At 36.9% G+C, this 17022-nt stretch overlaps 1 protein-coding gene across 1 annotated transcript in view; it reads left to right on the top strand.

Annotated features, from left to right (window-relative positions):
• The window catches only part of LOC136676184 (diacylglycerol kinase zeta-like), a 130772-nt gene extending 114008 nt beyond the window's left edge, over positions 1-16764 (top strand). The window contains exons 31-34 of the mRNA XM_066653025.1: positions 5106-5226; positions 6871-6907; positions 7118-7217; positions 13404-16764. Coding sequence (XP_066509122.1) covers positions 5106-5226; positions 6871-6907; positions 7118-7217; positions 13404-13520 — 375 coding nt within the window. The 3' untranslated portion in view covers positions 13521-16764. The remainder of the gene's footprint in view (positions 1-5105; positions 5227-6870; positions 6908-7117; positions 7218-13403) is intronic.
• The last annotated feature ends 258 nt before the right edge of the window (positions 16765-17022 follow it).

The raw sequence follows: 17022 nt of genomic DNA, 5'->3' as shown, positions 1-17022 counted from the left end.
TTGGCGATGGTGATGTGGTGTTAAGGGCAGTCGTTATATCAGTCTGTCTGCAAGTATTTCTTCATCATGCAGCCATCTGCTATTGGTGCTGGCACTAACAGGATGACTGATGGAGGGCATCACTCTCTATGGTTTGTGTAAGTCTTCCAGGTTCTTCTTGTCACTGGTGCATGTATTTTTCTGTCTACTGCCACCAGCAGTGTGCTGTGGTAATATTCTTTCAACCGGACTGATGAACAGTATGTCAATAAGACCATCCCACTTCCCTGAAGCCTATGATGCCACCCCTCTTTGCTTTCAGTCTCATCCCCGAGGCATATTTTGCTTGCAGAAATGCTACCAACACAACAGCACATCTCATGGAAAGCAAGCACAACAGGACGACTTTATATAGTCTTTCAGGTACAGTGATAAGACCCGTCTTTGCTTATGCTATATGTGTGTGAAACTCAAATCATTTGCGTATTTCACAATGCCAAACCAACCCACCAAGTTTTTTTTTTTTCATTTTTGTTATAACATCCAAATTGACAAAATTAAGTTATATGAATAGGAAAACACTATTTTCACTTCTCTCTCCAAGCAAGTTTAAGTGGTTAACAAGAGGAAACACTGGAATAAGTCCATTATTAAAATAAGAGTTTCTTTGAGTCTCTTTATAGTGTTTTATCCCTGTCTTTTTTAATATTGAAGTCAACCCCTAGTCGTTACATTTTCTCTCTGGGTAGTAGGCCTAACATGGATTATAATCTTTTTTACTCCTCATGGAATCCACTGTGAGCTGAAAGAATTTCTTCTCAACACAAATTAAAGCTCTCCATCATTTCACTTCTGAATTAATCCCCTAGTAGGTGAACCATCAGAGACCTGCAAGTGGTAGGATGCAGAGATCTGGGGAAGTGGTGGTCCAAGTTTTAAAGAGTCAAGAAAAGGTGAGAGCATGAAACAAATTGGTATATGCAGTGCATATAACCTCACTCATGCAATCTTTCCTTGTTCCTCTTCTTTTTTTAGTGTCATGATGACCTTGTCAAAATTCTTTCAGCACAGAGGCAGAACCATGGAAATTAATAGACAAATAAATAGTTTCCTGAAGTTTCCTGAATGTGCCCTTAATCATACAATAGGTCTTGGTTTCCATGGTAATAAATGAGGCATTCCGAACAGTGAGATCCGTTCACTCTTAATTACCAAGTCAAGACTTGTTCATCCCTCCACACTGGTAAAAGAGGGCTTGAAAACCAATCGAGTTGTTTCACATGTTGCTATAAATAAACTGCTCATAATGGTCTGAAAAGGACCTGGCTCTCCACTCATTACGACGGGTGTAAATGTGTTTATGATTCATGATGCCTGTGGCTGAAATCATATGTCTTCCAAATACATGGAATGGCCATCATTGCTCTTAAAGGAAACATAGACGTTTTCCTCCTACGAACACCCCCCCCCCACCCCCCCCCACCCCCACATCTTTGTGTTAATTCAGGAGCTCAACATCTCTTATGGTGGAACGGTATGTTTGTGTAAAAAAATGATTGTTGCTTGTTTCTGGTTGAAATTTAACAAGCCTGTAAATTTTATTCATTGTTTAAATTACCACAAAATCTCAGTTACAACATGAGCTGTTTAGTTTTGTAGCGCTTTTGTAGTACTTTCATGCAGTTAGTGGTTTATTGAATTTCGAGCTAGTTCCACTTTATGTAAAGTAACTGTAACAGCAAAAATAAGTCAGTATTACCCACATATGGGGCAGAAATAGAGCAACCTCTCCATTTCTTTTCACACGTTTCATATTCTGAGGTCTCTCCCATATTCAAATGCTGTTTCTCGGCTGTGGCTGAGCTGGCAATGTAGGGAGAGAGCTCCTGAGCCATTAAGGATTCCGTTCCGACCCAGACATCTAGTATAGCCCCTATTTATGGAGCCAGGGCTGCGTAGAAATGCTGTGCCTTTTTCTAGCATGAAAACAGATCAGAGATATAGCAAATGGTTAGGAAACATTCTCTAAATTTTAGTAAAAAATATATATTGTCTTAAAAATTTGAACATCACATTTAAATCATTGTTGCTATAATAAATTAACAGCACAAATGCGAAGTGTACACCGAAAAAAAAAAAAAAAAAACACCTGAGACATCACCAGCACCTGTAATTCATATAATTAGGGTTATAAATAGGAGTACAAAAAGTCCTCTCTCACTTTGGATTAGGTTAATTTCTTCATATATTTTACAGCATTCATCACCCAACACATTGACATTTCCCATCAGGCTTTTACCAGGAAAGAAACTGGTTGACTATATATATATATATATATATATATATATATATATATATATATATATATATATATAGCTGCTTACCATTTTACAATAACGGTACATTAATTCAGATATTTAATTCAGTGATAAACCTTAATAAATTGTTTGTTAATGTCACTATTAATCATTAAATAATGATGACACAACAACTAATAGCATTTTTTTTATTTTATAAATATTTTTAAGATTCCGTTTCTTTGATTACTTAATGATTGTTACTTTCTTTAATAATTTGCTAATGCTTATTACTGTATTATTCCTTAATACAGTCTTAAGTACTGTTAATTAATGTATACTTATTTTATAGTGTTACTGTGGAGTTTGTGACATTCCAGAGTTTTATTTTTCCAAAGTACTTTCCAAAGGTTGTATTTATCATAGTAGCATAAGGTTTTTTGTTTGTTTTTGTTTTTCCCTGCATTGCCATTTGAAGGCTTGAAGGTCACCTTCATTCAACAAAGTTGTCTGTCCCACAGACAGAGATGTCTCCAGATTTTCCTATCCTTTTCACAATATTGTGTACAGTACTCTTTGCAATCTTGTAGTGTTTGGCATAAAGTTATGAGTCATGGCCCACATTTACTTGCAAAAACTGAGCATTATGTTGGATGCTCCTTTTATGCCTTCTATAATACAAACCGGATTCCAAAAAAGTTGGGACACTAAACAAATTGTGAATAAAAACTGAATGCAATGATGTGGAGGTGCCAACATCTAATATTATATTCAGAATAGAACACAAATCACAGATCAAAAGTTTAAACTGAAAGAATGTATCATTTTAAGGGAAAAATATGTTGATTCATAATTTCATGGCGTCAACAAATCACAAAAAAGTTGGGACAAGGCCATTTTTTACCACTGTGTAGCATCCCTCCTTCTTCTTACAACACTCAACAGACGTCTGGGGACAGAGGAGACCAGTTTCTCAAGTTTAGAAATAGGAATGCTCTCCCATTCATGTCTAATACAGGCCTCTAACTGTTCAATCATCTTGGGCCTTCTTTGTCGCACCTTCCTCTTTATGATGCACCAAATGTTCTCTACAGGTGAAAGATCTGGACTGCAGGCTGCCATTTCAGTCCCCGGATCCTTCTCCTACGGAGCCATGATGTTGTGATTGCTGCAGAATGTGGTCTGGCCTTATCTTGTTGAAAAATGCAGGGTCTTCCCTGAAAGAGATGACGTCTAGATGAGAGCATATGTTGTTCTAGAACCTGAACATAGTTCTCTGCATTAATGGTGCCTTTCCAGACATGCAAGCTGCCCATGCCACAAGCGTTCATGCAACCCCATACCATCAGTGATGCAGGCTTCTGAGCGGAGCGTTGATAACAACTTGGGTTATCCTTGTCCTCTCTGGTCCGGATGACATGGCGTCCCAGTGTTCCATAATAAACTTCAAATCGTGACTCATCTGACCACAGAGCAGTCTTTCATTTTGCCACACTCCATTTTAAAAGAACCCTGGCCCAGTGCAAACGTCTGAGCTTGTGGAGCTTGCTTAGAAATGGCTTCTTCTTTGCACTGTAGAGTTTCAGCTGGCAACGGCGGATGGCACGGTGGATTGTGTTCACTGACAATGCTTTCTGGAAGTATTCCTGAGCCCATTCTGTTATTTCCTTGACAGTGGCGTTCCTGTTTGAGGTGCAGTGACGTTTAAGGGCCCGGAGATCACGAGCATCCAGTAGAGTTTTACGGCCTTGACCCTTACGCACAGCAATTGTTCCAGATTCTCTGAATCTTTTGATGATGTTATGCACGGTTGATGATGATAACTTAAAAGTCTTTGCTATTTTATGCTGGGTAACACCATTCTGGTATTGCTGCACTATCTTTCTGCGCAACAATGGTGGAATTGGTGATCCTCTTACCATCTTGGCTTCAGAGAGACATTGACACTCTGAGAAGCTCTTTTTATACCCAATCATGTTGTCAATTGAACATGACATTCAACATTTCTCTATTTGAGGGATTATAGCTCTGTATTTAAACTTGACAACTTAATTTTTAGATTATAAAATTCATTAAATCTAGCCAGCAACCTGAAATATATATTTGTGTTGTTTTGAAGTGGGTATGTATGAAGTACATAAGTAGATATATTGCCCATAGTACACAGTGCTCAGCAGTCTTCCAGTTCACAGGAGAAGACTGATACTAGATTACTACTATGGGTAATACACTGACTAGGCACAAGTACCTCATACATACCCACTTCAAACCACAGAAATATCTCTCCATGAGTAGTTTATTTAATTTGTAAAATTATTCCATTAATTAAAACAAACTGGTTTGAAATTTATATACCCTTGTCCTTTTTGCGCTACACAGGAGAGACCCCCCCCACACACACACACACCCACACACACACACTTTACTCTAAATTTCAAATAGACTACTTTTTACTTTTACTTGTAAAATTTCATCAAACTAACAGTACTTTTACTTAAGTAGAATATTTTAGTATTCTTTCCACCTCTGGCTGTAGGCACACATTCTAAATTGTTCATATTTACTTATATTTACAAAATAAAATGAAGTTGGAAAACAAAAGACATTCTTTCCAGCCAACAGTCGGATATCAACAAAGGTCAACTGATTACAAAAAATATTTCTGTAATGTGTCCTTGGTGTAGGTGACGTTTGGATGTCTTTTTTTTAACACATTCAAAGGCACAGAACTGATAAATATTCCTATGTTTTATATTGTGTCCCTGTTATGTAGTCATAGTTCATTTTTATGTGTCTTTTTAAATATTTTATCTTTTTTTTTTTATATAGCTAATGGAGCTGCATAAGCAGGGGGCAGACTTGTGTGTGCAGGATTCGACAGGATGCACTCTCCTCCATCATGCAGTGGATGTAGCCAGCAAAGACATTGTGAAATATATCATTGATAACAGTGAGTCAATCCCTATTAGGAGACTGTTCAGCAGTGTTCAATCCCCTTCACTTTGCACATTTTACATATTCCTACAATATGACCTTTCCCACATAACACAGATTCTGCACTATCCAAATGACACGCAGTACTTTGCAAAGGTCAGAGAACAGCTTTCATTAATTCAATTTCCAGTCAAATTATTTTCTGGGTATTAATTTTTTCCTTATGCATAAGGAAGGTGAAAATAAGGTGCACAACTTGATTCTAAAACTGACAAATTGATATAGACAACCTGTCAACTATGCAAAACCTAGAAGACCACCGGATAAACAATTTGGAAGGTATAAATAAAGCTTTTATTTTTGCTTCTGATGTGAAAATATTCACATATTTTTAAGTGTTTCAGTCCTTCCTTCCTCTGTGAATAAACACTGCAGCACAATGGGTCTGAAAGAAGCTCTTCAATCATTTATTTGTTTTCTGTAACTGCTTATCCAGTTCGGGTCATGGTGAGCCTGGAGCCTACCCAGAATCACTGGACACAAAAACACGTAAAGAAAGTAGATGCTCCTGTTAGTACACTAGACAGGCCACACAAAAGCTCATATCTAAACATAACTGATGATATTTGTGATAGCCTGGATCTTGAGAAATAAGGTAATTCATTTTTTAAGACGTGAATAAATGTTAGGTTTACAAAAACGTTTTAAAAGCTTTTTTGTGTAACATGTGATTCAAAATTCAAAGATTCTACTGCTCTATTGCAGTAGAATTTGGACAAGGGAGGAGAATTTATACATCACTGCATTTGTTTTGCATTTGCAGTGCAGACGCATGTGCATGGATTTATACTGTTCTAGGATTTTGAATAATATTTTATCCAAAATTATGTGTGAGTTGTATTAGACCATTTCAAGATGGTGTTTTTGATGTTAGCGTTCATGAACATAATGAATTTATTTATTTATTTATTTATTTATGACAATAGCAACAGTTATTATAAAATGGCAGAAGACTGAGAGAATGTTTGAATTCTGGATTAGAATTGTTACAAGGAAAAAAAACAACTTATTTGCACACCTAATAATGCTGCAGATTTTTTTGCAATACAGAAAGTAAGTCATATTAAAATACTATAGGCTACAAAACACAGAGGCAAGACACAAATCTGTAACATTTGTAATGATATTTAGTGGTTAAGGTGTTTAAATTTTACACTTCACTTTAATATGCTTTCATCCTATACTTTTACCTTTCAAAATAGAAGTGTTGCATATGCTCTCCCTTGGATTTGCCACCTTGGATTTTCAAACAAATTTTGTTTAGAATAGTTAAATGAAAAAATATAAAGTAAGTGAAAAATCATTAAATTTGCGGTGAGAACATAATAAATATGCTAGTTTATCAGAATCTCTGGTAATTCATAGTGATTTTGATTTTGCAGCAGGGCTCTAAACAATCTCATGCCACTCATTGGATTATAGTACATATACAATATACATTGCAGAGAAACACTAAATCACAAAGTGCTATAATCTTCTAAATAGCATGTCTAGAAGGTCATTGCGGGCTGTTTCTACAACCAAAAAGCAAATGTTAACCTCGGGACACCCATGGCTTGATTACCAACTGTTTTTTCTCTCTTTTTTCCATTTCCAACAGCACCCACCGATATATTGGATCTGACAGAAATAAAAAAGTAAGAACCACAATGTTTTTACCCCACTTTTCTATGCTGTTTGTTATTTAATTCATTTCTTGCTTTATCCTTCATCTGACATAGTACTTTTGCCAACTGTATTTCTAGCATTACTGGGTTGTAGTCTAAGCTGATGACTTGCATTCTAGCTTGCTTTTCCAGTGATCTTTCTCTCTGGGTAGCTGAACCCTATTACTGTCTCTTTTTCAGTGGTGAGACAGTGTTGCACAAGGCAGCCTCGATGTGTCAGAGGACGATCTGTCACTACTTGGTAGAAGCAGGAGCATCTCTTATGAAGACAGACTTACAGGTGTGACAGATTGTTATCTTAATAATGACTAACATGTTTTTCTGGAGTTTGAGCAGATTGCTGGGGTTAGAACAGATAGTGTGCTTTAGCAGAAACTCTGAGCACATTTAAATTATGAATTTATATTTGGGCTTTTATTCAGTGTTTCACTATATCCAATCAATCACAGACAGTTTTAAATTCAGTGATGCCCAGAATTCAAGTTGAAATCATTTTTTTTATTTATTATAAGGGACAGTGCACATTAATATTTTATTTAGGACATGAGCTCTGTTTCCTCTGTAGTCCCTGGGTAGGTAATTTCAAACTAAAAGCCAATGTCATCAGCTCGATTAACACTATAGACAAAGGGAAAAATACTATACATAATTACACCAAAAAAGTGAGAAATACTTCCATAGAGGGAAATTTGATGTCCATTTCCCAATCTATAGTACCTACTCAACCCGGCTCTACTTGTTGGTACCTGGCATCTGTACATGTAGCCTGTAATATTGAAAATTTTATTCGCCTGTTGTTGTTATTCTTTGGGACTAAACACCTTTCTGCGAATCAGTTCAGACAGATCAGTGCAGTTTCATTGTTCCTTGTTGCACTGTCCAACTGCTGACTGGATTCGTTAGTCAACCACCAGTTCCAGTTATCCTTTGAGCCACCATTGTCAGATAAAACCAAAGTGATCACCACTGTAGCTTGGAAATTTTACAAACAGTGTGTTTTCTGGATGTCTGCATTTCGTCATGCTTGAATCATCTCTCTGGTTGATCAGAAATCTGCAAACTTTAGTCCCTATTCGTGTCGCTTTGTACCATGAGCGAGAAGGTACTTTAAAAAAAAACCCATTTCTAACCCATGGGGAAAAATGATAGAGTTGAGTAAGTACCATGCAGTAAAAAAATGCTTTTATTCATCTTTTTCCCACTATAACTCATCTTTGAAGGCAGCATGATTGTAATCAAAAAACATTTTTAAATGAAATTCAGAATGCTTCCTCAGCATTTGCTACCTCGCCAGTCTGTTTGTGAACTGGAAACCAGTCTAATGTATTTAAGTACATAGTGTATTTAGTACATTATGTACATAGTGTCTCTCTCTGCTCATGGCAGGGAAATGGCAAAGAGACCTCCAAACATTGAAAATCATCAGAGGAGATGCAGATATTGCCTTATTCCTGCTCCATAGGTGCATAATATTGACCTAATTTAGCTGTTTCTGATTATTTATTATTATTACTGTTGGAAGTGGCTCCAAATTCAAGAGACTAACTGCAAATGTAAACACAGACTAAAAGTGCTGTAAAACTAAACAGCTCAAGTTACGAGTTTCTGTGGTAATCAATTCTGAGTGAATAAAATCTTAGAACAGTGTTTTTTTTTCTTCAAACATACCATTCCACCTTAAAAGACATGGCCTGAGTGAATAAAATCTTAGTGTAATATGTAAACAAACCAGAGAGAAATGCAGTTCCCATAGACATTGCCTTTAGAACAATTTCAGTGTTCTTTATGTACTGACTATATTCACAATATAGATGTCAGTCATAAAATTCCCCACTTAATATGATGTACTCTAATAACAATATTATGTCATAATAATCATAATAACAATTTCATATCACTGAAACATTCTAGAAAAGCCCTATAAAAGGTAACGTCTTAACTTGTGTCCTACTTTTCCATTGCTCTACTGTATAGAACCTGAGAATCTAATTGAAATGAAGTGTTCTGGAGCTCAGGATGGAAGTGATTTTCTAATCATCCTCTTAAACTTTCCTATGTGCGTCACTGGTTTGGCACAATGGCCAGTAAAGAAAAAAGTGCTTTTGTGAGAGGCCTATAATTTCTGTGCTGTTCGTATGCCTGTCTGACAGGGAGGGACCTGATTTGCCTTCCAGGCTGCAGCTGGTGGCCACTCTGACTCTATGCTTGGCCATTTGTGTCAACTCCTGAGACCTGAGTCAGCATTCAGTCATGACAGATGGGATCAGAGTCCATCGCCTAGCCCAGCAGCACTCCCTCATTTTTCCCACTGGCAGGACAGACTCCAACACAGTCCCATTCCCTGCTACCACCAGCACTTTAAAAGGGCTTTGAGTCCTATAAACACTAGTAGTAATTTAATCTGTACTGCATCAAATCATTAAAACCACATCATCATTATTCTGCCTCCAAAGCTTTATAGTTGCTCAGCCTCTCCTCCTTTGTCTAGCTTAGCTTGGAGATAATGACCATTCCACATGTTCTTTCTGTCTTACTGTCATGTCTTCCCCTTTTAAATGTTGCTTCCTTATCAGTTACAGAGCCTCGGCACTAGTTTTTGAAAGCCCAGCAAAACAATGGACAAAATTGTACTCTGCAAGTAGGGAGGAGCTTTTCTGTCTGAACTTGCTATAAATTATTATTATTTTTTTTTAACCACACTTGAATGGAAACTCTTCTGTGGGATTTAAATTTTTTCCCCTCTCATTATGAACATTCCCCATTGTGTGCCACGTCCTTGATATTCCAGAGCAGAGTTTACTTGCCAAACCGATAAGCAAAAAAGAGGGAGCTGTATGTAATTCAGCTCTAGCCCCTCTGTTGCAGAGCACAAAAGCCAATCTCATTTGTGACGCTCAACAAAGAAAGTGCCGGGCAGACATTGGAGCAGGTTTGTGCTTTGAGCAGAAGAATCCAGAGCATTCTGCCTCCAAACAGTTCTGCATACGTTAGCACTTAGATCCATTCAGTGGCTCTCATTTAGAGACTTTATCCTGCAGAAGGAACCAATTTGGTTTCCACCAAATAGCCTGCCCCTCTTACATTTTTTATAATTATATGACTAAATGTTAAAGGTTTACAGAAGGAATGTAAAATGGAATGAGCTACTGAAAAGGTCTATATTCTCGAGAGATAAGTCAAAATAAACACTCATTACTCGCCAAAAGATTTAACAAACATAGAAGCCATAACTTAGACAAACATAAGCGTGAAATTTCAAATCTCTCTTTAGCCATTGCAGTTCATTACATTTTTTTTTATAATATATGTCACATACTAATGCATGCATGTACTGAATTGTTGTGTAGTATTTATTGTAATGTGCAATATATTCCCCACACTGGAAACCAAGAATACACTTTACTTTAAGATCATGTTACTGTGGTTTCTGAGCACAGTGCATACTAGTGTTTACAGTTAGTAGTTGGGTTTTATGTATGGTATTGACTTACATGCCACATAAACAGTAAAAATAAAATAAAGTAAAAGTTGATTCATTCCTATGTACAACTATAGACAATATTTTAAGGGCATATTACTGTAGTACTACACAGGTTCCCCTATTAGTACACTGTACATACTAGTACCTAGTAGTTATGTGGTATGTATGGTGTTTCTAGCATATTTTACATGCTAGACATAACATCCTATTACTGTAATTGTTCACAGTATAAACTACATCCAAAAGTACACGTATTTGTCATTGTACAACATATATTGATATAAATCTTCTGTATGTAACCTATCCATGGGTGTGAACACAAACATATTAGTGCACTAGGCACATTGAGAACACACTCTCTCTCTCTCACAAACATACACACACACACACACACACAGGCAGCCTTCCCCAGCCCCAAGGGAGCAATTGGGGGTTAGGTGTCTTGCTCAAGCCATGAACTGTGAGATTAGAAGAGAGCTAATCCTTCATTCCCCCACTCCCAATTGTTCTGTTGTGGGGATCTAACCAGACTCTCAGTCCCATTTTTGCTTCTTTAACAATGTTATGTCTAAGTGTATGTCCCTAGTAAAATACCTGAACTAAATTGGCCTTTGTGTGTTAAAGACAGCAATAGCAATTAGACATTTTTCATTAATTTTAAGTACTGCTGGACATACATGGTAGTTTTACACTAGTTGCTGTGTACTTGAGAAATATTTCCCAAAAAATAGTAGTATTGGCTTATTTACTATTTATTTTAAATTAAACACATGTTCATACTTGGTAGTTTTCATATGTATTTTCATCAATACATATATTACCAAAAGTATTCACTCGTCTGCCTTCGCACGCATATAAACTTGAGTGATATCCCATTCTTAATCCATAGGACTTAATATGATGTTGGCCCACTTTTTGCAGCTATAACATATTCAACTCTTCTGGGAAGGCTTTCCACAAGGAGTGTGTTTATGGGAATTTTTGACCATTCTTCCAGATGCGCATTTGTGAGGTCTGACATTGATGGTGGACGACTAGGCCTGGCTCGTAGTCTCCGTTCTAATTCATCTCAAAGGTGTTCTTTTGGGTTTTGTGTGATTCATTACTCCAGAGAACATGTCTCCACTGCTTTAGAGTCCAGTGGTGGTGTGCTTTACACTACTGCATTCAGTGCTTTGCATTGTGATTGGTGATAAAAGGCTTGGATGCAACTGCCCGACCATGGAAACACATTCCATGAAGCTTTCTATACTGTTCTGAAGGCTACATGAAGTTTGGAGATCTGTAGCAACTAACTGTGCTGAAAGTCGGCGACCCCTGCGCACTGTGTTTCTGCATCTGCAGATCCCACTCTGTCATTTTACATGGCCTACCACTTCATGGCTGATGTTCCCAATCACTTCCACTTTGTTATCATACCAATGACAGGTGACACTGGAATGTTTTGTAGTGATAACATCATGCTGGATCATGCTGGAATTCACTGCGCTCCTGAGAACGACCTATTCTTTTGCAAATGTTTGTAGAGACAGTCTGCATGCCTAGGTGTTTGGAAGATTGGAAGACCTGAATTCAATTATTTGGATGTCTGAGAGAATATGTTTTGCAATATAGTGTATGTAAATATTGTAAAGGAACACTATATAATATTTTTATTACAGGTTTTTCTGAGAGCCTCTGTTGTTGCTACTCTGGTCTCAGCACTCAGGAGCTCAAAAAGATCTAAATCTTACATAGTGTTCCTTTAATATGTAAAATAAATGAACATTGGTGTACATTCAGTTCTGAAGAGTTATTATAACATACTAATAATTACTGCTGTTATAGTTAATATATACTGGTAATTATTACATATAATATGTTGTACTTGCAAAGTATGTACAGAAAATGATTTATACTTCGATATGTTAAATATTAATCTGAGCTACTTCAGATTTTTTTCGCATTTTTAGATCATGCACTATATACTTGTAAAGCATGTATTTTAATCATTAGTATCTACTACATATTTGACCATTTAATACTGGGTATTTATAATACCTTAAAAAAATTCTACCAAAAACAATTAGGCTCAAAACTACATGGAGATGCCTTTGTGATCATCCCAGCTAACCCTGCTTTGCATATCATGTTAAAAAGAGCTCATATAAAGGAATTACACAACTGCTTGTAATCAGCGTTTGTTTCAAGCTGGATGCAAGTATATGTGGAAGTGCTTCCAGATTCTGGAATGCTGGATCCGGTTCCTATTCAAGAGTCTCATTACTAAGCAGCTTCTCACTAGCTGCAGGGACCAATTAAATGTGATGTGGTGGGGAGGGGAGGCCAGGCGGTCGGATAAGCAACAGAGCAATAGATGTTGTGCCAGACAGTGTGGTGAATCACACGTTTTCAAGAAGTCTAAAAATAATTTACCAGACAGCATGTTCTCATCAAGAAGTCCTTCTGAGAAATGCTGATTTTGATGTTTTAGGCCATTTAAGAGAGTGTATGTTTTGTTCAAGTCAGTCTTTTGTCATGGGCATCAAAGATTTACAATGGTTTGTTGTGAGTCTGTTTTGGAAAAAAAAACTTATTAAACATCTGAAGGAAAAATGTTGTGGTTTTAAGGTTTTTTTGACACCCCCCCCCCCCCCCCCAGCATATACATTCAGATATCACTAGATTTCAGATACCCACATATTCATACATATAAATAATGGTGTTTTAGAAATGTATAATGCACTATTAAAATCTAGATTCAGTCATTTCATGACTTGCATAGTGCACTACATAGGGTGTATGGAGTGCTCTCAGTTTAAAAAAAAAAATCCAGATCCATATGGTAGGGGCCTAACATTTAATACCACTGTTGCAAAATAAAAAATACGAAATAGAAGTCAGAAGTTCCTTTAAAAAATTGGTAATGATAATAATAATTCCAGGTATCACCCACAAAATTGGGATATTGGTGCATTTAGATCATTAATTCTTTTGGGTTTCTAGGGTGACACTCCAAAGCACCGTGCGGAAAAGGCAAATGATACGGAGCTGGCGGCATATCTGGAGAACCGTCAGCATTACCAGATGATACAGCGTGAGGACCAGGAGACCACTGTCTGACCTGTGATCTTCATCCTCTCCCTTTTCACCTTGCCGAGTCTGGAACCCTCTGCTTGTGCCAAACAAAACAACATGAAGGTACCACCACATGGAGGGCTTGGCTGGTATGAGTTAATTTGAAACTCCTGATGACCTCTGGACTTGGGAAGAGAGCGCACGCACAAACAAACACACACACACACACACACATGCACAAACCTCCTGAATTTTGTGCAATCAGTGTGTGGCCATTTCATTGCTGGCATCGTTTAAACTGTTTGTGTGTATGTGTGTGTGAATGAGTGTGAGAGAGAAAAAGAGAATGTGTGAAATGGATGTGAATCCAGTTCATTAAAGCATTCACTAATTGTGGGGTGTGTGATATTAACACACATGGAGTAGGCAATGTTGAAATGGGCCTGAGTGTTGATGGTCGCGTGAGAAATCTCTGCAGCACTGATCACACAGCTATGAATATTCTTCATTAATATTATTAGTGGTAGAAGATACCACTTTGACTCTGCAGGACTTAAAGGACTTTTCTCAGATTTAAAAGACTGATTTGTTTACCTGTGTGAGTGTTAAAAAGCAAAAGCTTTAGTTTAGGATGTGGGGTTGAGCATACCCCAAACCCCACCCCAGCCCCGCACTGAAACAATTTAAGATTATTAAAGTAATACTGGACTGTGGTAGCTGTTCTGTACCAGGGCTTCGTTTTCTTCACTGTTTTCTTTTTTCTTTTTTTTTTCTTTTCTCTTCTGCAAAGGACTATTGGCACTGTAAACGTATCTTAGTAGATACATTTGCACTGTAGCTCTCATTGCCTTCATTTCACTCTTTTTTGTATTTCTTGGTTATAATTGGTGTACTCATGGCGTATTTCTAAGGACTTTTTAAAATATTTGTTTATATAATTTGTAGCTCTAACATCAGAGTTAGTCTTATTGTATAAAATACTGTACATTTATTTTTCTTTTTAAAATACAAATTGCTTTTGTTTGGTTTTGTTTATAATTCTGTGCTTTGTATGTAAAATGACAATGCCACTTTGAAGAGTGTTTATTGGTCAGATGGAGGGATTGTCTTACTGCACCAATGATTCTGAGGATGCTATTTATTTTCCATAATAGTTATCTGTTTAAATGAAAATGGCTTTGAAACTAGAAATAATTAATTATTAAAAATGTTTTATTTGCATTGGATGGAGTTTGGTAACATGTTAATGAAGGAAACTTTCTTGTGGCTTAGCCACTGGTTGTAATACTTTAGAGGATGTTGAATTTGAATTTATTTATGAATGCCATTATTTTTAACTAACTTGTTTTATTCTTTTAATATAGATGTTTACACATATATTTACATGCATTTGCCTTTCTGAACTCCATACGCTGTGTCTAATGTACTCCTGCAGGACTCACATTTTCATTTTACATACAGTGGGTGAAATAAATAATGAACATGTCATCAATTTTCTAAGTAAATATATTTCTAACTTAGTTTATGGACATCTGTTGTTTGATTTCTTTGCATGTGTGGATTGGATGTGTTGCTACCAACATCTGGTGAGAATTTCATGACTTTAGCACCTTTATATTTATTTAGAAAATGGATGACGTGTTGACGTGGAATACATATTTCACACGCTTTAGATTATAATTTATTATTTCATACATTTGCTCATTGTTAGATTTTTTTGTTTTTGCATTTTTAAATATACATACATGACTTAAATAGGAAATATATTAGCGTTCATTTTTCTTCAATCAAGATGTGAAATTCAAACATTTCATGTCACTGGCTGCGCCATCTAGTTAGATGCACTTAAAAGAGCTTGGGATGTATTTGAACTACAGCAAAGCTCCATGCAGTGAATCTGAACTTTGTCATCATTGTTTAAGGATTGATTTTACGCTTATCTCTCCTTATTATAAAGTATTGGCAAAAAGTGATTACTTAAGCCTGATGTTATCTCAGATATTGCACTCTTCAATCATATATTCAAAGCTGTTTTAACCAGATGTGTAACAGATTGTGTTTTGCAGATGGATTAATGTCAGCAATCTGAATAATCCATGCTGATAATACATGAGGATACACCAATCAACTACAACATTATGACCTCCTTGTTTCTACACTCACTCCATTCTCTTATCTTCACTGACCACACAGGAGCATTTTGTTGTTGTATAATTACAGCCACCTCCCCCCAACAGCCACTTTCCTGTCTTTCGTCAATGGCAACGACCCTCACAGGACAACCAGGTTTGGCTTGGGTGGTGGATCACTCTCAGTGCTGTAGTGACACCATCGTGGTGGTGATGTGTTTATATGTTGTGGTGGGTCAGACACAGCAGTGTTGCTGGAGTTTTTTGTCCACTTACTGTCCACTTTGTTAGACACACTTACCTTGTTGGTTCACCTTGTAGATGTATAGCCAGGGACAGTAGTTCATCTATCGCAGCACAGTTTGTGTTGATCATCCTCTAGACCCTGTTGGCTGGACATTTTTACTTGGTGAACTATTTTCCAGTCCAGCAGTGACACCCAAGGCTTTAAAAACTCCAGCAGTACTACTGTGTCTGGTCCACTTGTACCAGCATAACACACACGAGCATACCACCACCACCACCACGTCAGTGTTACTGCAGCACTGAGAATGACCCACCACCCAAATCACATGGTCCTGACCAACGAAGAATAAGGTGAAAGGGGGCAAACAAAGTATACAGAGCAACAAATGGATTTCAGTCTGTAATTTTAGATCTACAAAGTACTCCTGTCTATAGAGGAGCTGAGAGGATGGACAGTGAGTGTAGAAACAAAGAGGTGTTCATAATATTATTGGTTTATCTATGTATGAAACAATACATTCCTCGTGAAAGACAAATGATCAACTTTAGGAAAGCAATCTTTAAGCTATCTATATTTGAAAGTTTGAAGAAAATGTTTTCATATTTGAAGTGAGCATTCAAAAGACCAGTCCTCTCCCAGTCAAAGAATTAACATTGGTAATAATAAAGTTAAAGCAACTACTATCGTTTCTGGGGATAATGTCATCAGAGCATTCAAGTCTGATTGACATTTTTGATGAAGACTACATTACTGGCATGCATAAAATATGAAAGTAGTGCTTGTGGTTTTGATCTTAATATACATTTATATGCCCTTCTGGTAACACTTTACTGTAGGGTGCTGTTCTTAAGGCTACATGGTATCTGCATAAAGCCTTTATGACAACTGACATAAGCATACATAAACATTTATAAACACTTATTCCAAAAGGTGGCAATTGTCATAAAGGCTGCTTCTCTTTGATGTCAAAGTGACTTAACCACTATGTCAAGTGATATAGATTGCTGGTGACATTAGGGTGTGTCATAACATTTTCTGGGGTGACATGACATAGTACCTTATGACAACTGACACTGTAGGTTTTTTATTGTTGCTGTTCTGTCAGATGACAGTGATGATGATGTGATATTGCTTGCCAAATGACACTGGTTCTTGACACCTTTAGCATGTA

Source organism: Hoplias malabaricus, chromosome X2 (assembly GCF_029633855.1).
Source record: "Hoplias malabaricus isolate fHopMal1 chromosome X2, fHopMal1.hap1, whole genome shotgun sequence".
In the NCBI taxonomy this organism is placed as follows: Eukaryota; Metazoa; Chordata; class Actinopteri; order Characiformes; family Erythrinidae; genus Hoplias; species Hoplias malabaricus.
The sequence above is the reverse complement of the archived record's forward strand: the minus strand, read 5'-3'. Positions and strand labels throughout refer to the sequence as shown.